Here is a 27,171-nt window from a genome sequence, read left to right as displayed (position 1 = left end):
AGTAGTAATTAAATTGCAGCAAGCAATTCAGTGGTCTCGTATCAGATATTTATATATATATTCAGATTGCCAAGCCAGATCTGTTAGAATGATTGACTTTATATATATATTCAGATAGTCCTATCCAATCGAGATGAAGCGAGGAGCAGCGGGGGCCTTTTCGACACCACACCACGAACCATCCAATCATCTCACGGATAAAAGATCACAGCACGACACCACCAGAAACAGCATACTTGCAGACGACGCTAACAGTCAACAAACAGGGATTCACTATAACGTGGCAAACAAAATCAAGCACAGTGCATGCTTGTTGGTTCACATTGATTTGTTCAGTGACATGATTTGATAAATAACATCACTGGCTCCTTAACACCATCCATCATCTGATCTAACAGCATCAAGCGCCAGTGTGTGTGATAGAAAAGAAGCTACGAAGGAAGTACTGCTCACTATACAGCAGAGAGATACATAATGCACATACACCAACTAAACAAAAAAACCTACACCTGTAAATCCCGATTATTAAGGTACTTGTCTGTAACTATCCTCCTTCCCCCCAAACCGAAAAAAGAATAAGAACACTAGTAACAGCTGGACAAAACAATCAAAGAATCAGAGACCGCCGTTTCGCAATCTCCATCCACTGTTCTTCTTCCTCAGTTCTTCTGCCACCCCGCTATTCCAACCGGTGATCCGAGGTGATCCGGCATTGGCATTGGCAGTGGCGTTGCTGAGACACGATCAGCCAGCCTGACATCATCTCAGCTCAGCCCCTCCACTCCGGGCACTGGTCGGCCGGCCTCGTGTTCTGCGACCCTGCCTTGATCGGGCATGGCGCGTACACCGGCGGCACCATGCAGTTGTACATCAGGCAGAGCGAGACGGTGGAGGGGAGCGACGACGACGGCGATATCTCGATTCCCGTCAGGAAGTTGTGCTGCAGGTACAGCACCTGCAGGCCGCCGGAGCCCACCAGCTCCTGCACCAGCCGCGCGGGGACCTCGCCGGTGAACCGGTTGTTATTCAGGTACAGCTGCCCGACGCCCGCCAGCAGCGGCGAGAGCTGGCCCCAGAACCGGTTGTAGCTCAGGTCCACCATCGGGATCGTCACGTCGTTGGACGGCTGCACGAGCCCCGCGAAGAAGTTGCGCTGCAGCTGCAGCACGGACAGTGGCAGCGAGAACACCGACGCCGGGATCGGGCCCTCCAGCTGGTTCATGCTGAGGTCGAGGAAGTTGAGCCGGGTCAGCCGGGACAGCACCTGATCGACCGTGCCGGTGAGCTTGTTCGCGGACAGCGACAGGTACTGCAGCCCGGCCGGCAGGGTGGGCACGCCGCCGGAGAGTGCATTGTGCTTGAGGTCCAGCCGGAGTAGCGGGGACGAGTCCGGGAACGACGGGACGCCGCCGGTAAGCTGGTTGTGGCAGAGGATGAGGTTGGTGATCGACGGCAGCGCGGCGATGGACGGCGGGATGGTGCCGGAGATCTGATTGAAGCTGACGTCGAGCGTCCGGAGGTTGGACAGCGCGCCGAAGCCGTCCGATATCTTGCCGGAGAGGAGGTTCTTGCTCACCGCCAGGAACCGGAGATTCGAGCACGACGCGAGCGACGCCGGGAGCTCCCCCTCGACGCGCCCGGGCACCAGCGACAGCTCGGTAAGCGCGGACAGCCGGCCCAGCGCTGGGTCCAGCCTCCCCGTCAGGCCCGGAGACCCCGCCCGGGGGTCGCCGAGCGCGAGCGCCGCCACCCGGTCCCCGTCGCAGAACACGCCTGGGAACCCGCACGGATCGGCGGTGAAGTCCCACCGGTCGAAGAACTCGGAGCCGGGCATGTCGTCCAGCGACCGCCGCACCGCCTGCAGCGCCAGGAAGTCGACAGGGTCGAGGATCCCCGCCGCCGGCCGCGGCGCCACCGACACGACCGCCAAGACGACGCACGCCACGACGGCGCCGAGCCGCGCGGTCACAGCCATTGCCGCTCCTCCTCTGCTTTCGCGCGCGCGCGACGGCTCTGGCCTCTGTCACTCACCTCTGCAACCGCAAACAAAAGCACTGATCAACCGCGTCGGGCCGTGGCGCAAAGAGCAGCGTGAGCGGCGGCGTGGGAGCCTTTAAGCTTGTCGCGCGCTGTCTTTAAAGGCGCACGGCGTGGAGGTGGTGCGGCGAGAGGGTGCTGGCCTTTGTACGTGGCTGCCCCCGTGAGGGGAGGAAGTGTGGAAGAGAGAGATGGCCTTGACGACGGTAGTCAGGCAGCTGAGGTCGCGTACGACGCCCTCACTCCCTCTCGCCTCGCTTTCTCGTGGAGGCGGAGGCGGCGCGTTAGCGCCTTTAATGGAGGTGGTGGTGGGTGGTGGCTTCCCCACAGCACAGCAACGCACACGTACCGCGGCGCTGCTCTCCCTCTCCGCACTCCAGTACCCGCAAACCGCTACACTTCGCCGAGAAGCCAAGAGAGAAACAGTAGTTAAGAGTGTGCAGCTGAGCTGGGCTCCCGCGGGCGGGCGGGCGGCGCGGTGGCGGCAATGATGGTGGCTTGGTGAGGTCGGAGGTGGAGAAGACGTGGTGGTGGGCGCAATCAATTCCGCTTCGCCGCGAGCTCGCCTACTACTGCACTACTACGGTACTACCACGCTACTCCCCTCCTCCACTGCTCTGATTGGCTTCTTCTCTGCTTTTCCGATGGGCTTCCGAATTCTTTAGTGGCTCCGGGCTGCGCGGCAGGCTCGGAGGCGCAAACGGCTGTCCGAGCCTGAGGCTCGGGTAGGGCCGGGGCACCCGGGCCTGAGCATGACAGGTGGGGTCTCTCGGCTCACGTGGCAGTTGGCCGCCATCAATGCGACCGCCTCGGGGGAGAGCCGGTCCGAGCCTTTTTGGCACTAGTAGAAACCGAGCAGTGGTAGGCGATATACTTTGCAAGCTGCGATCCGCGGCCGTGGTCACGCTGCTCGTGGGCCTGGACTCCGTCGGTCCCACCTGGCATTGCCGGGGGCCGATGGGCTCGTGGATCTACCCCTGTGGCGGTGGGGTTTTGCGACGGGGCCGGAACACGACGCGACTGTAACGGGCCGGTCACCTAGCTCGGTCCCATCGCGCCTCTGCGGTTCTGTTCGCCACGCTGGCGCCCGGGCCTCCGGGGCTAGAAAAGGCTTCACATGGTCGTTTAGGCGTATTTGGTTTATAAGTTACGGTATCAGTTAATGAACAGTATTTTTCTCTTACACCAAATTAGTTTATAGTATTTTTAGTCATAACTTATCAGCTAAATAAGTCCAAACAAACCAGGTGCAGAGCAGCTGGGCCATATGTGGCCTTATGGAGATTTTGTCGCCTGTGATGGGAACTGATGAAGCGCCGGAATGGAAAGCTTGGATTATTATTAGCTTCCTCATCCAAAAAGGATAAGCGTATTTTAACCAAGAAAAATCATACTCCTACAGAGCAAATTTTCACCCTTAATTTCTGTCACAATATATTCTCAAATTCATCTCAAAGATATACTTTAAATACAAATTTATTGATGCAAGTTTGATTTCCTAGATTATATTTAAGTTGACTAATTACTATTAAAAAAATAAAGCTTATCATCCGTGGGCGAAGGGAATAATACGCCGTGCCAGAAGCAAAACGTACACGCGGTACTGGCTGGGTCTGTCTTTTGAATGTGAGGCGGAGTTTTGTCGTGTGCAATCGTGTCCAAAAGCGTTGGCATGAGCATGCTGGCATCAGCGAGGCTGTGACAAAATATTTGTAAGGGAAGGACCACGTACATGGCGACTAGTGAGTGAAAATTTGGCTACTGATTATCGATCTCACCTGAATCACTGGATGCTGGAACGTGGCTATACATGATCTACGAGGCTCGGACAAGGAGGTGACGAGAGGTCAAGAGCCTCAATAGTTCCCGGAATGTGCATGGTGGCTACCTGCCTTAAACTATTCGTTTGGCTATGGCTTATCATCAATAATTATAAACTTTTAGTTAGAATAGTATTTTTCTCTCACACAAACCAGTTAATAATACCTCTTTATAAATCAGCAACGATACGAACCCGCCAGATCCAACAGGCTGCTAGTACATAAGCATTGGTGGACCAAAGGTACCCGGTTGACGGCTCCGCTGGGCCTCTAGCAGAGCCTCGCTTCGATTACCTCTCTCCTCCGTCGACAGGGACCAGCATGTCAGAACCCGTTTCCGGTCCCACATTCCAGCGACAAAATAAAGTGGCGCGCTGTAACAGTAAGTGAAGCTAGTTGTAGATTTGGTGGCGGTCTCTCCATTATTTTTCCAGTTTCCCCCTGTGATGGAGGCAGCAACGAGTGGGCTGATTGACCTGGCCAGAGGAGGTGTGGGGGAGGGAGTCGTGTCGTCAGGCCGTCGGGCCGGGAAGGCAACGGTAAGATTCACAGGTGGAACGGAGGTGCCAGGGCGCATCCACACGTGTGGGCAGTGGGCACGATCACTGTAGACTTGGCTTGGCGTGGCTGATGGGAGTGCACTTGGGTTAAAAAACGAGCTCCAGACGTGGCGACCATTCTTACCGCACTAGGTAATAAGCTAGCACGATTTCTCCAACTCTTTGCTGCTTTTTCATAAAAAAAAAACTCTTTGCTGCTTCAGGCTCTGTTCGGCTGGTATTAAATCGGCCTCTGCTGATTTATATGGCTAATTTGTTGTGAGAGAGAAACAATGTTCCACGACTAATTTGTACGAATTAAAGACGACTGAATAGCATAAGCGAACAGAGCCTCGGTTCATGCCAAAGATATGGGCTATATAATTTGCTGAGACTGAGAGAGGGGGAGGGGAAGAAGTGGGCTCTTGGTTTGACTGACACATTATTTTCCGTTTTTGCCACGACAAGGCCACTGCTCTGTCGCCTTAAAAACACGAGTAATCCAGCACAATCTCTCTAACCCGACGCGAAGCAGCAGCAGTGCTTCGGTTTCCCTTCAAATGAGCAGCAGTGAATAATAAAAAAAATGCTAATCACCGCTCATTGTCCTCGGTCCTTCACGCCCGAATACACCACTCATGGTCATGGGGTGCATATCAACTGAAGCACTGGTAAGTTTCTGAAGATTTTGTGAATTGCTAGGAAACCATAGCGAGAAAGGCAGATATTTTCTTTAAAATATATAAACTATATATCCGCATTTATAGGCGAGGCAATGAACTACACGTGCACAAGAGTTCAAGTGCAAATTCGATCTCATTTGAGAGAAACGGAAATGGCAAAAATACTTGTTATAATTTCAATTTTATCCACTATTGCAAAATATGTCTGAAATTAGTCATTTTTGTTTAGGTCAATTAGCACTTTATTATTATTTTTTGTTTAGATGTGGATCATAGTATTACTAATAGCTGTGTGAAGTTTCAAAATTCGTTAGAACTAAATTGAAGGTGCGGTTTGAATGCTTGCACAATTATCTACTAGTAGATACATGCACCCCTGCTTAGTCTATGAGAATTGCATTTGCAGCCCTGCCCCTGGCCAAACAAACAACCAGTATGTTCGCTGGTTGGTTTCAGCCAGGGCTTATCAGTCAGCCAACAGTATTTTTCTCTCACAACAAACCAGCATCAATCCGACTTATCAGTCCAAAAACCAATCAGCGAACCGACCGAATGTCTTGCAGTTGCAGGACATCATAATACGCGTGCTACCGAAATCATATCTTTGAAGGCAAGAATATCGTACTCCTGCTGAACTGGGGGGATCAGAGTTGATCATGAATGTGAAAAGGTACGGTGGACACACAGACGGCGCAGTGCCATCATTAGTTAAAGGGGCTTGTGTATCTGAGTCCCCTTCTCGCACAGTAGCTGGCAGTGTAGCACGCAGGCAGGAGCTAACACTTTTTAATTTCCATCAGAAAACTTCGGACGTACTACAGGACATAATACTGTGAGGCTGTGGCTGCCGGCTACGGCTAGCCACACCGCGCCCCCGTCAATGCGGCGTTAAAAATGGGCGCCTAAGCTGTGGTGCAAAAATGACCTGAAAATACTATGGCTGCCATATCTATGCTACAAACCAAACAACACCATTGATTAATGGATCCGTCTATTGATGACTGGAGTGATCTGTAAGCTTTGATCACTCGAGTAATTGATACGGTCAAATCACACAAATAAATGTCTGAGAAAGCAAATCCGATTTGACTCGTCCTGTTCACTCGGATGACAGAAACTACAAAATCACACGATTTAATAATGCCAAGTATTCATGTGATAAAACCATATGTATGTATTGGTGGATACATAAGCTGGGATATTAATAAATTTTCTTTTCTAAAAAAAGATTTATACAAGACCAAATCATGACAGGAAGTACACATTTTAGCCTTCGAACGAGAAGAAAATAGGAAAAATCATCTGCTTTGTTATTTGAAAATAGGAAAAACAATAATTCTCAAAAAAGGAAAAGATTTAAAGAACAAATAAAATTGAGAAAAAACAAATATTTTCACATAATCGTAAGCTACACTTAACCTTACCCTGGGAATAACACCAAAATAATCACCATGACTTCTTGTGTAAATCTAATATAAATTCATAGTAACTTAAATCAGATTCTGGGAGAGAAGAACCTGAACCAAATCTTAGTTCCTTTCATGAATGCTAATTAGGAAAAATAGGAAAATTTCAAATAACAAAAAATTGTGAAAAAAACAAAGAAACACATATTATTTATGAATTGCAAATTAACAAAGATAGAGGGCCTTAAATTTTAAGTATTATACCAAAGAATATGCAAAAGAACAAATAATCAAAGTTACAAAATACAAAAAATTATTATGGAGTGCAAAATAACAAAATATTTGAGCTTCAGTTAACCAGACATATCAAAATATGAAAAATTTAAATATTAAATAAAATTGAGAAAAAACACAAATTTTCACATTAATATTAAGTTACACTAATCCTACCTAGGAATTACACCAAAATAATCACCATATCTTCTTGTGTAAATCTAGTATAAATTAGTAACTAAAATTAGATTCCAGGAGAGAAGAATTTGACCTGAACTTTAGTTCCTTTCATGAATGCTAATTAGGAAAAGTAAATGGAAAGGAGATGAAAGCAAAGATTAGGTAACAGAAACATTTCCAACCGAGCAATATAGTAAGACTAAATAATTTTCAAGTTTTGGAACTTGCATATGTAGATGAACAAATAATCAAAGTTACGGAATCCAAAATTTTATTAGGAATTGCAAAATAACAAAATATTTGAGCCTTCAATTAATCAAACATAGAAAAATAGAAAAATTCATATGATAAAAAATTAGAAAAAACAAAGAAACACATATTATTCTATGAATTGCAAATTAACAAAGATAGAGGGACTTCAATTTTAAGTATTATACCAAAGCATATGCAAAAGAACAAATAATCAAAGTTACAAAATACAAAAGTTTATTATGGATGCAAAATAACAAAATATTTGAGCCTTCAATTGACCAAACATATCAAAATAGGAAAATTTCAAATAACAAGTACAATTGAGAAAAACACAAATCTTCACATTAATTTTAAGTTACACTAATACTACCTAAGAATTATACCAAAATAATCACCATAACATGAACCCCAAGTAAAGTGTAAATCTAGTATAAATTTATAGTAACTAAAATCAAATTCTAGGAGAGACTAATTTGACTCAGATCTTAGTTCCTTTCATGAATGCTAATGAGGAAAAAGAAATGGAAAGGTGATGAAATAAAAAAATCTAGGTAACAAAAAAAGATTTACAACCGAGCATGATATATGTAGTGAAACTAAATAAATTTTAAGAATTGGGACAATGCATATCGAGATCAACAAATAATCTAAGTTTAAAAAATTGTAAAAAATATTTGAGCCTTCAATTTCAAACATATAAAAGGTATAGGGAAATCTCAAGTTACAAAGGAAAAAAGGTGAGAAATAACAAATAATGGTAGTATTTGATGAATGCAAATTAACAATATTAGAAGGCCAGCCATCTAAGTAAAAAACAAGAGTTGTTGTCAATATAAACAACATTGACAAACACAAAAATATTAAAAAACATAATTAAAATCTCAACACATGAACTAAAAGCAAAAGGCAAAGTCCACGGTAACAATGAGTGAACTAGAAATAATAATTATTGTCACTTGACAAAGCAAAACTGTCCAGTACATGTCTTTTTTGCAGGGGCGAAGCCAAGATAAATGGTCGTCGGGGTCGATACTCTCACAGGACTACCTTTAAGGCTTATGATAATATAATATCAATATATAACATTAAATTGATAAAATAACAAGTTGACAAAATAAACTTTCACGGCAGTAATTACCTACTACAATTTTTCTCTACAACTACGACTCTCCATCTTGTGAAAGCGAATAAAATGGTGGCTAGAAATCCTTACTTTATAAAGCATATATATGCGCATATTATCAAATGTATATTAAGCTCACGATCATCCTTTAGTTGTGTTGAACGATACTAAATTACTAATGTGAAAGTATAGCCATGTGTATACTGTTAAAAGTCAGTAAGTCACTACTGAAATACATCTATATGCAAGCTGTACTAAAGTAGATAGATACCTGGCATCTTGCCGAAATGAAAGAGCACGTTCTTTGCTGGAAGGCATATGTCCTATCTGCCTTTTGAGTTTGAATTGTATAGCTGAAAAAACCTAAGACCTCACGGTTCAGACTTGATTGCTAGGTACCAATTCAGGTATTGGGTATTTGGGGTACCTAGACTACAGATGGGAAGAGAGCTTAGGGCTTCTCCAATGGTGTTTCTAAAGTGACTCATGGGATTATTTATTTGGCATGAGTCAAAGCATGCACCATTGGAGCAAATCGATGCATGGAGTGTGCCGGGAGTCAACCACCAAACATGAGTCGATTCATTCCAATTAAAATAATATTCACGTGGAAAGAAGAGTAAGAGTAAAGGGACGGAAAGCACCAGGTCACTCATGCAAGTGTCCGGCTTTGGAGAACAAAACGTATTTTTATTTGAATGGCCCACAGGAAGAGTCGACCTACCAGTGGAGATTGAAGGAATCGACTCAATTGCATCTTTTTGTATGCCTACAAAGCCTCGGTGAGTCGACCCACCGCTACACATGCCCTTAAGCTTATAGCCGGCGGCACTGGCAAGTTGCGGTTGGGGTTTGTCAGTTTGTGTCTTTGAGAAACGAGATCGAGAATGAATGAAGGAGCGGCGGCACCACCTCTAGGATTTGCGAATTGATACGAGAACAAAGAAGATGGGAAGATGAAACAGTGACCAGGCTATGGACTATGGGCTTATTACCTTCCGGGCTATGGGCTTACCTGTACATATATACGTAATCACGTTTCATCAAACGGGAGCCAGGCCATTGGGTGGGCTACCGGGCTTATCTTTGCTCCTTGCTAATCAATCGATGGATGGGCTAAGAACCTAAGGTGATGCCACGATGGACTGCTCGGCCGCAAGTCTGTCGGGGTCGCACAACCATCGGTGTCGGCCGACCCCGATGCCTGAACGTAGCTTCGCCCCTGCTTTTTTGTATTGGTGTACGTGTAGGCTGGAAGCATACGGCATCATGTACAAACTACCAAATGGAATGAAGTGTCATTGTGGGATGACGTGTAAATTTGTATGTCAGAGCATAATTCTAGGTGACACTACCGTTTGAACGGTTAAAGGTAAAATAATGGCACTATGACCAGGGGCGGATTTGCCAGGGGGGCTTGCCCCCCCTACCCTGGCTGCGCCATTGGAGCCCCCCTTAGCCCCCCATGAATTTTTCAGCCATTAACAACAGGAAAGAAGGTGCTGGAGTGCTCCCGACGGAGGTTGAAGATGAGTTTCGTGTTGAAGATGAGTTCTCAGCCCCGCCTAAATGTATTTTCTAGATCCGCCACTGACTATGACCATTGTGTAACACCCCAGACCCGGTACACGGCACAGGTCTATTCTACCGAGTGGGCCCCACCTACGTAGCAACCCGCTTGCGTTTTCGTCCTCGCTTCGCGCAAAACGGTTAATCAAAGGTTACTACGTGTCCTTGGCCTGGCTATTTAAGTCGGTCTGGTCGTCCTACGATTCACAATTTTGAACTAAAGGCTGGCTGCACAGTGTTTCGCGATGCTACAGTACTCGCACGAATAGTGACTGAGCACCAGTATTCTTAAAAAAAGCTCATAGTATGATTAGGTCCACATGACAATCTTAAATGATCTTGAACCTTCATGGTATCATGAGTTTAGGGTTTGAGATCCTAGGCCAATCCTTTCGCTGCCTCTCACCTCGCTCCTGCGTCCCGCGCGACGCCGGTCATCTCCAACGGCGCGCCTCCAGCGCGCCTTGTCAACGACCTCCTAGCGCGCCCCTGGGGAGATCACCCATGTTGATCTCCGCGGGGGGCAGCGCACTCGATCTCCGTGGCTGATCCCATTAATCCATCACCCGGCGTCAAGCAGCAGCAGATCGAAGCGAGTACCTTGCCATCCGCCATGGAAGCCATCGATGACAACCCCGTCCCACGCTACCGTGGTGGCAGCCGCAGTATCCCTGCGCTGTCTGCGCTCTACCCCATGCTGTCGTGGTGGCAGCAAGGGCCTCTGCACGGTGCGCCTGCTCCATCACTGGTGGATTGCGTGGCGGCGCCTCCCCTTCACCCCGTACCTCCCCGCCCTGAATCCTACGTCGGGCGGGGCCCTCCACCACCGGCCACGTCGTCCTGTTCCGACGGGTAGCGCGCCCGTCCCGCCGAGGAGCCACCCACCCCAGCGAGATCCGCCACTGTTCCTGGCGGGAGAGCCGCTCGCCCTAGCGGAGATCCGTTCGCCCAGCACCTTCGGCGTCCCCAGCAGGATCCGCCCACCCCTCCTCATCGCCGTCGCCCGGGCTGCCTCGACCCTGTCTCCTCCTCTCTTGCATAGCTGTTGACCATGGTGAGAGACGGGAAGAGATAAGAGGATGAGGGGCTGTGCTACGCGCACCCAGAGGTACTACATGAGATGCTGTTGTGTCTTCTTTTGCTCGATCAGAGATCAGGATTGCATTGCCCACCACCCATCAACCTCACGCCTCTACCTCGACGTCGGCGTCGACTTCACCGGCTCCTTCTTCGTCTTCGACTATGCAGCATGGCAACATGGACGACGCTCTAGGGGATGCCCATCTGCACCGCCCTCCTGGCCGCTTCGTCCGCACATCGTCCTTCGCTGTCTTGTTGTCGCCTCCACCGATCGGGATGCCTCCGCCGACTTCACCCACCGTCGTCTCGCCTAGCGCATACCCGGTCTGATCAGCCGATGTGCGTGATCCACCCGGCTCCCGTGACGTCCATCCTCGTACTGCATGCCTCTTCATACCATATCTGTAGGAGAGGCTCCTTGCCCTCCAAGTCATGTAGCCCTATATATTCAGCCCCAAGGCTCAGGCTAATACATCCACCAATTATACACATTCTATTCTCCTTCAATCCATCCCCTCAATGCCATTGTGTTATGACACCACTGTTAGTTTAGCTGCTGCCCAGACATAAAGGACATTTTTACGCAATCATTTCCCTGAATATGGCCCCGCTATGACATTAGAATGTTGTTTCTCGCTCTGTATGATGAGGGCCAAACAATCTTTTCATGCTTTAGTTGATGACTAAATTAATAGTTATGGCACAAAGGGTACCAAATTTTGTCAAATGATGGCTCATAAGGGAGGATAAGTTATTTGGTGGCAGATTGTGTACTGAGTTAATCAATGGCACAAAAGTAACTTCTTAAATTAGCTAACATATTAAACACATCAGGTTTTTCATTCTGGAATTTCAATCACACTTGTTCCTCTTGATGCGACCAATACTATTCCAATCAACGAAGAATTCTTCTATGAATTCCAACGCCATCAGAGTACTTATGAGGCACAATACTGTTTTAAAGCTACCAAATGTAGATAAGTATAGCCCTCTTGACAGGGAGTTTTTCAAAAGCTTCCTAGACTTGTCAGAAGACTCGCAACCCAAGTTTTTTGCATTATTCCTATTGTATCTGATCAAACTCAGTCTCTAGTACGTCAAGCTGTAATGATCTAATAAGCCTTTTTATGTATGCATTAAGCTTGTTTATGTATGCATTAAAACATGCTAGTATTTTGACTTCTAGTGGCAAAAAACGGTGCAAACCGAATTTCAAAAACGGGTTATTCCGAATAAAAAACGAAAACGTAGAAAACGGTCGGCGTCTAAACCGTTTCCGTTCTGTTTTAGAATTTGGTATTCTGTATTTCGTACCGAATTCTAATTTGTCTAAAAATACGAATTCGAGCATGTCAAATATAGAAAACGACGCGGGATGGTACGGAATATATTCCGACCATTTTCATCCCTAATCGTCAGCTCTAAATCTCTAACAAAGTTCATTTTGGAGTTACTTTTTCCTATGTTACTTTAATTAGCACTTGGCTCTATATCATCTTTTACCCTAAGCCTGTATCTTTACAACATAGAGCTGAACTTTTTTTCCATTGGCTAAAAAAAAACTCGGCCCTAGGGAAAGAATTCCTCCGATATATTAGCACACAAGGGTCATCTGCGCAAGATGTGTCTACAGGTAGGGATGGCAATCCTGTGCGCGGTGTAGGTACCCGCGGGTACTGCACACCCGACAACTATGGGTGTTAGGTAATTCATTGCGAAGGGGTGTTTACACTATGAGCAACTTAGGTGTTAGGCAATTCATTGTGAAGGGATGTTTACTCTACGGGCAACTTGGTTGTTAGACAATTCATTGTGAATGGGTGTTTACTCTATGCACAACTTACTCGACCCACTGCCATCTCTACCTAAAAGCTACATATATCTCTGAAGCACGGGTGAAGGGACTTTTTCTGGTATAGGAGCAACTGTTTGAATAGATGACCAACAAAACATCACTCCCAACAAACTTATTGCCCATAGTTGTGCTAAGTAACTAACTTAAGAATTACAAACTGTTATCTGTATAAAGAGAAACTGATGGCAAAGTTTGTGAGTTTTGTAGTGCAAAGGTTCAACAACAATGAGTTTGGAGATAGAGTAAATAGCTGTGGTGTGCCATCTATGCCTTCATGAAGTGAAGGACCGAGCAGGTGACCAAGGGGAGGGGGAGTGTGAATGGGAGCCATTTAATTCTTTTTTGCAAGAACTTGGCCTATGTTCTGAATTACAACCCAACACACCTCTCAAAATGCAAAATCAAGTACCCAAAGCAATAGATAGACAAATGGACTAAGAAACAACGATATTGGAGCCTGATCAAGCGGAAGCAACAACAAGTCAGGGAAACACTTAGAAACCCCCCAAGACAAATTCAGCCTAGAAAGTTTAGAACTTCTGTGTTTTGCAAAAGTTCTGCGTTTTTTCGCGGAAGTTCCGCGTAGGCAGATTTCATCAGGCTAAAGCAAAATAGAAAAAAAGTCAAAACTCGATCAAACGAAGTCCAAATGACCTGAAATTTTGCACACACGTTCCTTAGGATGTTTTGAAGGTGTCCACAAAATTTCTCCTCCAAAAGATCAAATCTTGGAGGGAAAATTGAAAAAAGCTCTCAAATTGGTTTTTTTTTTTTTGCGATTTTCTTGAAACGGAGGAGACGGGGGTGCTTGTGGGAAATCTGGTTAAGGCAAAGCCTAGACATGTTTCCAAGACCTCATAGAACCTAGTAATCACAAGAAATCAACCCAAAAACCTCAGCTCAAAGATCCTCATGAATTTCACTCAAAGAGGCAAAAAGAGGGATTTTGGGGCTTGGAACAAGGTAGGTAGGTGCTGGGCTTCAAGCCATGGTTTAGATATGTTGCAGCTCAAAAAAACGTGCCAAACAATCAGCCGAAGTTGCAGCTCAAAAAATTGATGACAAAAATCACGGAAAGAGGAAAAACTGGAGGAGGGAAAGGATGAACTCGAGATTTCAGTCAACACTTCGATTACCAACTTATGAATTCATTATTACAAATCAGGTAAAGCCTCCTCCCTTCATCCTCCCACTAAAGATGGAAAATTAGAGCAATAGAATCTCACTCTGTCTACTTCTAATCTCCCTAAACAAGATGCACTTGGCTAGCCTAAGGAAACAAGCATCAGGGTGGAAGAGATGGATGTGTTGGGCAACCACTATCTTTATTTATAGGGCTACTACAATTCCAAGAGTGCTCCTAGGTTTAGGCTTGAACCACTTAGCAACATGGGTGAAATGGTCTAAATTGGTGTCCGTACATCGGATGGCCATGGGCCCTTCATGAAGTCATTTTGCCTCGACGCAAGCTCTCTGATGATGCCACGTGCCGCCCCGAGATCCTCCCTGGGATTTTGAGGCCCAAACCCGGCAAATCTGTTGCACGTGGTTTTGAGGCCCAAACCGCCAAACCCACTTGGAGTAGCGTAGAAGCTACATCTTCTCCACGAAGTCGACATGTGTCCCACTTGCCCTTGAACGGCGGATCACCAAGTGCTCGCGTGCCCGCCTTGACTTGGTCCAATCGTCGTCTTGACTTTGGTCAACACTGTCTCCATCATCATCCTTGTGTGTACACTTGATTGTCGATGTGTCTAAATGCTACCCATCCACGGTCCATCCTTTAGCCCTCGACCCCTCAGTCCAAGCCTCCGCGTCCGCCCTTCACCGCTCCCAGTCCATCACGCACGGACTCCTCGCTTGACCTCCATTGCCATTGACCGTCTCACGCTCAACACCTGCACATTACAAAGCCAAGAGACATGTTGCACACATAACTCATGCCATGGTTAGTCTCAAGCAAACAAAAGCTTTGATCACCTGGACAATCACTCATCACTCACAGATGGACACATATCCACCATGTGTTTGCATGAAGAAATATGCTAACTATACCTCTGAAGACACATGATGAGAACTCACAACCTGATCATGCACCTACTATCTCATGTAGAAAGAATCAACTCCAATGTGCTTCGTGGTGTACTCGGATACCGACTAGGCTGGCTGTCTCGAGACATGGAAGTTCACCTCGAGCTATGCGGTGTTCTTTGGGGACAATTTTGTTTTGGTCATCTAAGTGCTAGTCTCACGACCTAGTGCAAAGGCTGAGTTTTGCACCTTGGCTAATGTTGTCGCCTATCTAGCTGTGCCAACTTCTCGAGCTTCGTGCTCCTCTTCATCGTGCCACATTGGTCCACTGTGACAACATGAGCACCATCTACTTATCGACCAATCATGTTTAGCATCAGCGTTCGTAGCATATTGAGATCAATCTTCACTTCATTCGAGAGTGTGTTGCTCTTGGTGACATCTGCATGTTCCTACTACATCACAATGTGCCATATTTTCACTAGAGGGCTATTGTCTTCAGCCTTCACGGAGTTTTGATCTAGCCTAAACATTCATGGTGGCAATGCTTCTAACTGTCGGAGTGTGTTAGGTGGATGATTAGGCCAGCCCTCCTTGGGCCTTCAGGTTTTGCCTTGTGGCCTAGAGCCTGTGTAGCCTTTGTAGATTGGTTATATCTATTTATAGGCAAATATTCCACGGTGGTCATACTTCTATTAACCAATCTAGGATTACTCTTGCATATATATGTGCCTGTACTCTGCAGTTATTAATCGATCTACTATTTTCCCAATCCATATTCGCTTTCAGTATACACCACTAATAATGGAATCTTAATTGACATGCCCTGATGCTCCCAAATCCTGCCACACTAATATTTGGTCATCATCTTCTCTTTGGGTCATTGATATCCTGTCACAAAGTTTTACATGAAGGAGCAGATTGCACTCACATGAAGTGTTAATATATGAAAATAGAAAAGGTTCTCTCAGAAATCATGTATGTGAATTGGCCTGCTCTTATGACTAAACTATGATCTGCAGGCACTAAATCTTCGTGAGAACTCTGGTAGTTTGAACCTTATGGCACAGTTTCCATTTTACAGAGAGATTCTTTACAAGCCAGACTTCAAAAACAAAAAAAAATTGGGCCACCTGTTATTTTTGACATGGACATGAGTCCTGGAGATTTTATCTCACTTATATATCTCTTGAAGGCACCTATTGAAGTAATAGATTTAAAGGTATGATTAATGGAAGAGTGTTCTGCTCCACTGCAATAAAGATTTCATTCTTTTTTTATGAATGCAATTTTATTATAATGTTATAGGGGATTTTGGTCAGTGGCAATGGTTGGGCCCACATTGCAAGCATCGATATCATTTATGGTATTTTACATATGATTGGCTGCGATGACATTCCTGTCGGTCGTGGTAATACCAATGCATTAGGAACTACCAATTCTTGGTTGCAACTATGCCAATATTATTCCCCAGGGTAGTGGGGGACTTATTGACTCGGACACTCTATGGGCTAGCTCGGTCATTGCCAAGAAGTCCTAGAAGGTATCTTTTTATAGCTACCTGACGACATGCATATAGATAGTGCAAATGACCTAGATACTTACAATTCTACGCTTTCCTTTGTCAGGTATACTGCTGAAAATTCAGTAAAATATGGTGCTCCTAGAAACACTGACCATCCAGAACTTCGGCAGCCATTGGCTTTTGAAGTTTGGCAGTCTATCAAAGAGAAGCTTCCTCCAAGTGAGAAGATCACTATTCTTACCAGTGGACCTCTTACAAATTTGGCCAATATAATGCTCTCTGACAGGAACACAAGTTCTGTAATAGAGGTCAGCTCTTTGAAACCTTTTGGTTCAGGGCAGTTCCAACTGTATTTTGATCTCTGCTAATTTCAGTATTTTCACTGTCAGTATTGATCTGTAAATGTTCCTTATATGCAGAAGGTTTATGTTGTTGGAGGTCATATCAGAGGTGAAAATGATTCCAAGGGAAATGTGTTTACTGTTCCATCAAATAGATATGCAGAGTTTAATATGTTTCTTGATCCACTAGCTGCGAAAACAGTCCTGGAGTCCTCTCTGGATATCACACTGATTCCTCTGAGGTCTCAAAGAAAAGCTGCTTCCTTTAAGTCTATACTTCACGCTTTGAAGCATACTGATCACACTCTAGAATCAAGTTTTGTCCACCGCTTGCTGTTTTTGCTACATGAACTTCAGCAAAAGCATCGGCTGTATCACCATATGGTAAATGCCTACAGTTCATTCTACTTGTCTGCTATAACGGCATGTTGTCAAGAAAAAAAAAAAACCTGCAACACCTCTGATTTTGTGATCTCATTACGGTAGATTTAACTTCACAAGATTTTGAAGCAGTGGAACTTTATCATTTCTCCAGAGGAAATAGCATAGCTTACGATTGCTTAGATTTATTCTAACTCTTCCAGTTTCCAATTGAATGGTCAAGTAGACCTAAGAGTCATGTTATGCATTCAAACCAATGATAAGGATATGGAACCTAAAATTACTACAGGCCAAAATATACACAAATATTTATACTTGACGCAGTACTTATTGTTTTTTTTTGGTGGGGGGTGATCCTCTGAATCACAGGATATATTTCTGGGAGAAGTTCATGGTGCTGTCTACTTGGTGGAAGGATTTAGTATGAGACCGTTCATACAATCAATGCCAATAAGCGTCGTTGCCAACAGCTCAAGAAGCACGAATGGGCAGATTGTGGTCAACAAGCAGAGTGCAAATTCTGTAAACGTTTTGGTTGATTTCAGTAGTGGAAAATACTACAGACGAGTTGGCAAATCTTTAGGCAACAAGGAGCAATCTGCTGTTGTTGGTAGTTTTGCAGAACAGAATACCATCTGGAGCAGGCCACCTGAGATTCTCAGAAATTGAAGGCATAAACACAAAGGATTAGATAAAGCAGCCTGATAAATTGATGGCATAAACCCAAATGATAATTTTTATGTACCATGGAGACCCATCGGTACGTATACATGGGTTTGCTGGTTGTTACTCCACTCTTTCATTTCCATGTCAACTGAGACAAAAAAATCCATTGATTTTTATGCAGTGCCTAATCGGAGGTTGCTCCAAGTGGATGCTGCTTTTTTAAAACGTAAACGGCAGGAGCTCCAATTAAGATAAATATATGTACAAGAAGGGGCCAGAGGCCCTAAAAGACACTAGGCTGATAAACTGGGAATCCATCCTGCGACAATGGCAGCCGATGGAAGCATCTTCAACTTCAACGTTCCCTGCCCAAACCACTTCCCTAATAATCACTACACCACGTTCCTAGCTCTATGCTAATGGCATCTTTGGAAAAGGAGGATGGGGTAATATTCAGAGGGGAATCACACTCCCATCGACAGGTATTCATACTAATGCACGATGATGCAACGTTATGGAAGATCAGGCTGCCAAAGAAGGATAGATCAGTAGCCGAGGTTTGGTGCCAAATGTTTGCTTCCCCTATGTAATCAATAATATTTATCAACAAACGATGATGTAACACTGGTGATCACTGTAGCGCACTGTAACGCACTGTAGCATTCGTTTGTATTTGGTAATAATTGTCTAATCGTTGACTAATTAGGCTCAAAAGGTTCGTCTCGCAAAGTACGACCTAACTGTAACACTGTTGGCTGGCTGGTTTAAGCTGACTGAAACCAACAAACGAACAGACTGCCTGCTGTGGCGAGACTAGCGTTTCATATGGAGCAGCGAAACAGAGACTAGACTAACAGAGACGAGACAGAGGAATGGGTGACTGACTTCCCCTACTCTCGGCACTGTGTGCATGCCTAGAGGAGCATGGCAGCAGCTTGCTTTGCAGTGCGTTAGCAGACATGCCTGGGTGGGCTCCTTTGCAGTGTTTGAGTGTGTTGCTTTATTTTTTTTTAATAATGGAACAAAGTTCCCCTGCTCTCGGCACTGTGTGCATGCCTAGAGGAGCATGGCAGCAGCTTGCTTCGCAGTGGGTTAGCAGACATGCCTGGGTGGGCTCCTTTGCAGTGTTTGAGTGTATTGCTTTATTTTTTAGATAACGGAACAAAGTTCCACCTCTACCATTTGAGGATGGTACATAGCTAAGAGTTCAAACAATTCTGCATTGGGCTCTTTCATCAACTGATATGAAGATCAGTTAGTTTGCCATAGTTTTTCTTTAGGGCAAGATAATAAGATGGCTCCCTGTGATTATTTGTCTTATGATCTATCTAGGAACAACACCGAAGTGTTTCAAAGGAGGATTACTTTAGGTCTGCCTCCGGCCTAAATTAAATCAAAACCTAAGTGAAATGGAGTCTCTATTGTTCAGATGCAAGAGTTTACTATGAGACTTCATACACCTTAAAGTTCACCAAGGGGTCTACAATCTAATTATATGAATACTAATTAATCTAATGTGAATTAGGATTACTGATCATAATTCTTGCAAAAAAAGGATCAGTGATCATAACTTGAAGCTAGGTAATCTATCATCGGTGAAGTAGATCAGCGATGAACTGAGTGCACACCCAGTGCACGGATACCGCTTGCTGTTGTTGATGGGGGAAGAAGAGGTGGTGGTCTTCAGGTTGATCCGACACTTCTCGGGATCGGTGTCTTAAGATTTAGGTGATCAGTGGACTTAGAGTCATGCTTGTGTTGGCATGCACGACTTAACTACGTCCATCTCCCTTATATCATAGTGTCGTTCACCCTGGTTTGCAACCATCGGTTGTTGATCGTGACGCGAGGTGGGAACGTAGCGCTCCCCTTGACTTGGCATGCAATGGGTCTGGGCATTAGCCCATTAAAAGTCTCATATTTGGTTTTGGTAATTGAGACAACTAGTGTACTAACTTTTTTCTAAGTGTTGATCAGGCTAGGTGAAGTTCACACCAAGACGGTGAACAAGGCTAGGAGTTGAATGAAGCGCGATGAATTCAGATGGAGCAAACTCATACTTGGAGAAGATGAGAGGAGCAAACCTGAAGGCAAAGATATATGCTAGAGGCTTCGCTTTTGCTGGCTGAGATGCAATGGAGTGTATGGTTGGGTTTAGAATAGATAATCATACTATTAAGAGGGAAACTCTAAAGTAAACACGGTCATCTAATGCCATTATGTATTGATTTATATGTATATGCATTAGACCTAGTGACGTGGTGAGTTGTAAGTGAAAGTGTTTTTGAAAATATTTTGAAAAATGCTAACTCAGTGCTTAGATGTTTAACAAAACTTTTTAGAGTTGGCACACTTGCAAAAAGGGGGATGAAAGGGACTTGGTGGTGCTGTTTAGCACTCACCAAAGTGTTGAACCTGTGCGCGGACTCGAGTGAAGTTTTAGTCTAGTACCTTGCCTTCCGGTGTATCACCGGAGCAATACATTGGTAGGTTTTGGTGTTGGCTCTGTGCGTGCGTGGGAGATTCAAAGGCTCCATCTGAGTCATCCCGTGTATGCGGATGGTTCTACCAGAGAGGGTGTAAATGGGACTCGTTGGGCGTTGTACGCACTGGTGTTGTCTGATGCTTACCGAAGAAGCCACCAGAGCTCTAACATAGGGCAACAGCTAGTTTGAGAGCTGTTGGAAAGCTCTGGTGATCACCGAAGCTCTCTGGTGAGCTCGCAGTAGCTATTTGAAGAGGGTAACGGTTGACTCTTGGTGTGGGGCTATAAATAGGACTTATGGCCGGGCTTTGCCACTCTCTTGTAGACCCTAGCTAATGCCACACCCTTGAGAGCTTGAGAAACACAATCTAGTCATTTTGATTGCATTGGATTGGGTGAGATTAGTGATGCTCTAGTGCATTTGCATCGTTGATTTGCATCCTGTCGCACTAGTTGAGCATGGCGGCATTGGCTGTTCTTGTTACTCTTGGTCATTATCATCACCTAGCTGGCTTAGAGATTGTTAGATCGTTGAGGGGCTTGTGGTGATTGTTTGCCGCCTCCGATCAAGTTGTTGTAAGGGGCTCTTGTTCTCGTACCTGCGAGAGATCACGAAGAGATATTCTAGTGTATGCTCATGGCTAGTTGGAGTGCTTATTGTGTTTGATTCCTGTGGCACCCAAGTTGTGGGTCTAGCTTGAGCGGCTAGTCAGCATGTGAATCATCACATTAAGACTTGCCACAACGAGGACACAGGTTGCCGGCAAGCAACCGAACCTCGAGGACAAATCTTGTGTCTCCACACTTGTTTTACATTCATATCTTTTGCTTGTGTGTTTGCTTGTAGTATAGCTCACTAGTCACTAGAGTAGTTGTAGTCGTAGTTGCTCTCTTGTTTAGCTCTTGTGTGCTGAAGTGAATTAGTTTAGAGTTTAATTGCTACTAGAATTGTATAGGGGCTTGCTTGGGTGAAATAAATCTAGTGCAAGTAGTGGCAATTAGGAGTTGTTATTTCTCTAACCACCTTGCTCTAGTGTTTGTGTTATTTGTAGAGAAATTTTTATAGGTTATTCATCCACCCTCCCCTCTAGCCATTTAGGTCCTTTCACCCATCCCCTTCAGAGATCATTATTCCAACATTCTCCTGATCAAAAGGCTAGAGATCTCTCATGGTCCCAAATCACTGATGATTAGGGTTTTGATTTTAGAATTTGGGTAAAATTTTATTTCTCAAACTAGGGTTTCGGGATTATAGGGAAAGTTTGAGTTTGATCGCGATTTGCAAATTCCTGTCCTCTGATCTGAAACCCTAGCTCCTTAGTGTGCATAAAATTGGTCATGATTAACATTAATAGGGGTCTAGTTGGGCTTAGGAGTGGCAAAGCCGACTGAACACTAATTAGACTGAATTTGAGCATGATTAGCACTAATATGTGATTAAGCATGATCAAGGTCTAACCCTAACCCTAAACATGCACATTCCACACATGACACATTAGTGGTTCGTGAACTAAATTAGCAGCTTCATGATGCCATAATATTAGAAAAGAGAGGCGCTTAACCATAGGATCTCTAATCTAATTATATGAACACTAATTAATCTAATGTGGATTAGGATCACTGAACATAACTTGAAGTCATGCAATCTGCCATCGGTGAAGTAGATCGGTGATGAACTGAGTTGACACTGATAGTGCACCTGTTCAATGCATGGGCACTCTGCCTACTATTTGCGATGAGGAAGAAGAGGCAATGGCCTTCGGGTTGATCCAACACTTCTTCAGTGTCTTAGGATTTAAGTGATGAGTGGACTTAGAGTCACACTTACAATGGCCCGCATAACTTAACGCGGTCCATCTTCTATATATCGTAGTGTCATTCACCCCTAGAGCCGCAACCGCTGATTGTTAGTCTTAGACTTAGACACACTTCCAGTTGTGGCATGAGGTGAGAATGTAGCGCTTCCTTAACTCGGCATGCAACAAGTCTAGGCATTAGCATATCCCCTCTTAAGCCTGGGATCATTTTTCCAACAGTGGCATCCACCCTGCTATCCTATAGGTAATGATGGTGGTGACAGCTAGATTATTCTGAAAGTGACAAAGGTGACAGCCGAAGTTTTGAGTCCATCAACTATACATGGACTATGTGATCGTGGGGCTAATGGGGTGTTTGGTTCCACGGCCTAAACTTTAGTCCCTGTCATATTGGATGTTTGACACTAATTTAGAGTAGAGTTGGGACTTGGGCCATGCCATTTGAGGGCGGGTCATGACACGGTCTTTTGGCATGATCCGAAGCACGGCATGACACGAAGTATTTTGGGCCGTGTCGGCACGATACGAACATGAGGGCCGTGTCGTGCCTAGAATCTCGGCACAGCGGGCCACATGGCCTGGCCCGCAATTTGGGCCGTGCTTAGGCCAGCACGACATGAAAATGGCACATATACACTTCAACTATACAATGCAATTTTATAGCATTTACTATACCATCTCTCATCTAATTCTTAATAGATTATGAAAATCATTAAAACTTTCATTTAAGTAGTACACACATGATATATATATTTCATATCACGACCAAAAAAAGGAAACTAGTAAAGATATTTTGAGGGCCGTGCTTGGGCCGGCATGACCTGAAGGTGTGCTAGTGTCACAGGGTCAGAACCGCGGCAAGCATTGTTGTTCGAGTCGATGTCAGAGTACGTGTCTCTGGTGGCTCAGGTGGACTCAAGAACACAAGAATCATAGAGAGGACGCAATGGTTTATCCTGGTTTGGACCAATCGATGCCCTACGTCTAGCAGCAGATTATCCTTATACTCAAGAGCACCAAAAATTGGAGGGTTACAACAGAGTTTACAGGAGGTAGAGAGAGATTTGGTAGGGGGTTAGCTCAGTGCTAATCCTAAGGTTGCCTCACCACCGGTGGAGCCTTCCCCTCATCGGAGAGGAGGAATGATGGGTGCGGTGGAGGAGCTCTCAGTGCCCCTCTCTGGGTTGCTCTGCTCTCGGTCGAGCAGAAGCGGATCAATGAGGAATGGAATGATCTGTCTTGGATCGTCCTCCCCCTCTAGTGTTCGACCTTATCCCTTATATACTGAGATAGGTCGGGTACATGGCAGTTTGGGGGGTTCAGCCTATGGTCTACATGCGTCGGAGTCTAGGAGGGTCTTGTAGTGGCGCTCTGTGGACCATGGCGATGTTGTGGAGTCGAAAAAGCCCTGGGTGTCATCCGGCTGGCCTGTTCTGACACACTGAGTGCTAGGCTATGTCAGCTTGGACTAGCCTTCCCTAGGCACACCTTATGGAGTCTTTTTGGTGGTGAAGGAGGTCATCTCGGGGGGCTGACGCATGGGCCTAGAAGCCCATGAGCCCCTGAATGCCGAGGAGAGCTTGCCTTCTTGTGTCATGCCCTGTGCGTGACCCTATCGGGGGAGCAGCCAGCAAGGCCACGCACAGAGCGCTAAGTCATAGAGCCCCTGAGCCTTAATGGCTCAGGGCGCATCTTCTAGTGCTTGGGCCTTGGATGATGTCATAGGCTAGGCAGGAGCCAAGGGCTAGGCTCAGGTTCCCCGTCGAACGGGAGCCTGAGGTTTGGGCGAGCCCCTGAGCTCTGAGCAGAGGCAGCGGCGTGCTTGGGCTTGGGGGATTTTCTTGGTCTGAGGTTGCACGCGAGCATACCCGATGGGTATAGCCCCCGAGCCCCTGGGCGATCCTAGAGGGGTCGATCGGGGGTCTCTTCAGTTGGGAAGCATTGATCCCAAGGCTTAACATACCCATATGTTAGGATCTCGTCAGGTGCCCCCAAGCCCTACATGGCCTCACTTGGCCTAGTTCATGATGGCGACGAAGGGCTAAAATCGATCTTCTGGTGACCAAGCTAGCCATGGTAGGGACAACTTTTGTTAACGAGAGTGCGATGGCCTACGTGGGACTCCCTCCCCAAGTGTAAAGGGGGTGCTTGGCTATCGAGGCCGAGTGGTTATGATGCTAGCCCCTTCTCTGGTCCCTATGTCGCTTAGGTTTGTGGCCTAAGCGAGGGTTCAGGGAACTCGTCTAGGAGTTACTGACTTTAGGCCTAGGGCACCCTTCCTTTTGGTCAGAGCCTACCATGGGTTGGGTGATCAAGAGCATCTAGGCTCTGGCTCAGGGCCACCTAATCACCTAGTGGTCATGCCTTTCTGTGGGCTTTGGTAGAAGGCCCCGATCCCCTCAGGCTGGTCTTCTTGGGCCAACCTTCAGCAGTCATAGGTCAGAGCGCTGGGAGCGCTTTGAGCCTAGGTGGGTACCCTCATTGGGCCCACCGCTTGGCGGCTTCCAACCCAACTTTGGGGAGTTGGTTGGTTTTGGGGGTGCGCCACTCGAGCACCCGTCGATCGGGGGGTCGGGTTACTCTATCTGGGGTGCCAGCGTAGCCCTAGAGGCCATTATGGGGCCTCATTGTTAGTGGGCATGGTGGCTTCTAGGCATGTCCCCTCTGCTGATGCTCTATGTAGGCAGTTGATGGTGCCTGTGGTGCCATGCCCATGGAGGAGTTATGGCGTGCATTCCAACGCCGTTCCACTTTGTCTGGGAGATGGGATGTCGGGCCACATGGAGCGGATCTGGCAAAGGAGAAGCCATGACACTTGGTGCGCGTGGATCCATGCCATTGATGGTGGCCGGTTGGCCCGAGGGGAGTCGGATCCCCCTCAAGTCCCACAAGGAGGTGTGCGCGGAGTGGGCGGTGCACTTGGTGGAAAGTGGAGCGGGGACTTGAATTGTTGTTAATGCCCTCCTAACTCCACCTTTACTATGTGGCCACCATCACGTAACCGCTCTGAGATGTGCTATGGGGATTGAGGGGGTGCCTGGCCGGTTCCCCAAGGCGAGCCATCGATGGCTGATTGGAGGGCCCGAAGTCGCTCATAGTGCATCGACTGGGGCTACAAAGGAGGAACCCTAAGGATATGGTGCCTTCTATCCCTCCTCTGGCTCCTTCTCTTCTTCCTCTCAGATCCAACTCCTAGCGGCTATGGCGACGATGGAGTGTGACACCTCCCTCCGAGTGAGTCTGACTCACTTTGCTAGGTGATCGCTCCCACGAGAGTTGAAGGATCCCAGCAAGGGAAGCCGACGGTGTGGCGCAGAGGGGGAAGCAGAACTGTGGTGCTAGGTGGTTGTCTGGCGCCTCCATCATGGCCAGCGGCCCGAGCGACTGCAGTCTTCCCCTCAAACGCTGCCAGCTCTAATGCTTTCCCTGCGTTGAGGCCCGCTGAGTCTTTATCCTACTATCCTTCCTTGGAAAATGGAAGGATCCTAGCGATGTGAGTCACCGGGGATCCTTCTGTTTTATTAGTGGAAGAGCTAGCGGTCCAGGGACTCACCGGGTCTTCACGCCTATGAGCTCAGCCGAGAACTGCTGGCTCTAGGTGAAGGTCGATCAGCGTGATGGCGCCCCCAACCTTAGTGCGTTCTCAAGCACCGGTGGGTCAGGAGGCTGGCTAGGCCTTCACCGCGCCTGTTTGCGTGCCACGGATGATCGACCGGGAGTTCATAGCACAATGTTTGCATTCATAACGGTTTTTGCAGCCATATATTGTAATATGGTCATTCTCAATTAATGAAATGAAATTACTTTCATTTATAATCTCATTGCTTGTGAGTCATGCTCAGAGACTTTAGGTCCCTCGTTGGTATGGATTGTTATGACAATGGCCTCGATGGCCAAGATTGTCGCGCCTGTGCTACTAGCAGGTGAGTCCGTGAGAACCCCAGGTTTATGGTCGTTCCGTGCCCTAGTCATGTCTCCTAGAGGGGAGTTCCTTAGCTTTCTGACCGAGCCACTCATATAGTTCTCGAGCTCGTCTATCGGTGCTTGGGGGTTCGCTGCCTCCTTTGTTGGGTCACCACGAGCGGCTCGAGGTCAATACTCAGACATCGTTCGACAATCGACTGATTTTGCTTCTAAGCGTTCAGCTAAGGCCTCTGGTGCCTGACCGTGAATGTCCCTCACACTTTAAGATGCTTAAGGTGACCTTGAAGCCTGGTGGGCCAGCCTTAGAACCCTCAATGAAGGATCAGGAAATAGGGAGATAGCTACAAAAGAATGAAATGGACACAAGAGAAGAGAAAGATGACATAGGTGGTAATGCGGCGGTCGGGGCCATTCCATTAGCGTTTTGCCGATCTCTTGTCCGGTCCTCCCATTCCATCCATCCTGTCCTTGCCTCACTCGAGGGCCTTCTGCTGCAGTCCTCCTTCAAAGAGGGCAATCGAATGGTTAGCTTAGTTAGTCCCTTTTCGCAACCAAGCTGCTACCGAAGTCGCTTGAGATGAGGGAGACAGTAGCAAAGACAAGCAAAGCAAGAAGGTTGGGAGGGCGAGACTTATCTTGATTTTTGTTGTTGGAGAGGTAGGCCGATGAAGGAGGTCGGTAGGCGACTACTGGCTCGGGAGGCGGTGCTTCTGGGCGGATGGCTCGGCGATGGCCTTCCCTTATGGGTAAAGGTCAGAACTCACCTTGATCGGGTCAACCCCTTCTAGGGGGCCTAGTGCCTAGATGGAGGGGCCAACCGATCCATCACTATCGCCAGGAGCGTCGGCTGCCTCGCCAATGCTCGGTTGGTTGAGCGCCGCCGCTAGCTTGGCTGCTTCCTTCATCAGTGCCCTCCTTGTGTCGTGGCAAGGGCTGTTGGGAGCATAAGGGGTGACTAGTGTGGCCTCTTGGGTGATGTAGTCTTGCTCGTAGAAGTAGGCTTGCTCGAAGCTACCCTCGACGATGATGATCCTCTTAGGGCTAGGCATCTTGAACTTCAAGTAGGTGTAGTTGGGGACAACCATGAACTTGGCGAAGCACAGCCAGCCTAGGAGAGCATGGTAGACACCGAGGAAGTCGACCACCTTGAAGGTGAGCGGCTCCTTACGGAAGTTGTTCAGCTG

At 46.6% G+C, this 27,171-nt stretch overlaps 1 protein-coding gene and 1 pseudogene across 1 annotated transcript; one reads left to right on the top strand and one right to left on the bottom strand.

Annotated features, from left to right (window-relative positions):
- Positions 1 to 299: 299 nt before the first annotated feature.
- Positions 300 to 2,616, bottom strand: LOC136513804 (DNA damage-repair/toleration protein DRT100-like). Its single transcript, XM_066507783.1, has one exon. The coding sequence runs from the start codon at positions 1,973 to 1,975 to the stop codon at positions 770 to 772; it is 1,206 nt and encodes a 401-aa protein (XP_066363880.1). The 5' UTR covers positions 1,976 to 2,616; the 3' UTR covers positions 300 to 769.
- A 2,424-nt stretch (positions 2,617 to 5,040) lies between these two features.
- On the top strand, positions 5,041 to 17,764 carry LOC136510858 (nucleoside hydrolase 3-like; annotated as a pseudogene).
- Positions 17,765 to 27,171: the final 9,407 nt, after the last annotated feature.

The sequence above is a fragment of the Miscanthus floridulus genome, chromosome 16, assembly GCF_019320115.1.
Source record: "Miscanthus floridulus cultivar M001 chromosome 16, ASM1932011v1, whole genome shotgun sequence".
In the NCBI taxonomy this organism is placed as follows: domain Eukaryota; kingdom Viridiplantae; phylum Streptophyta; class Magnoliopsida; order Poales; family Poaceae; genus Miscanthus; species Miscanthus floridulus.
This window is presented reverse-complemented; position numbering and strand designations above follow the sequence as displayed.

What these genes read in the sequence shown, in the direction of transcription:
- LOC136513804 (XM_066507783.1), bottom strand. Translation starts at nt 1,975, where the DNA reads ATGGCTGTGACCGCGCGGCTCGGCGCCGTCGTGGCGTGCGTCGTCTTG.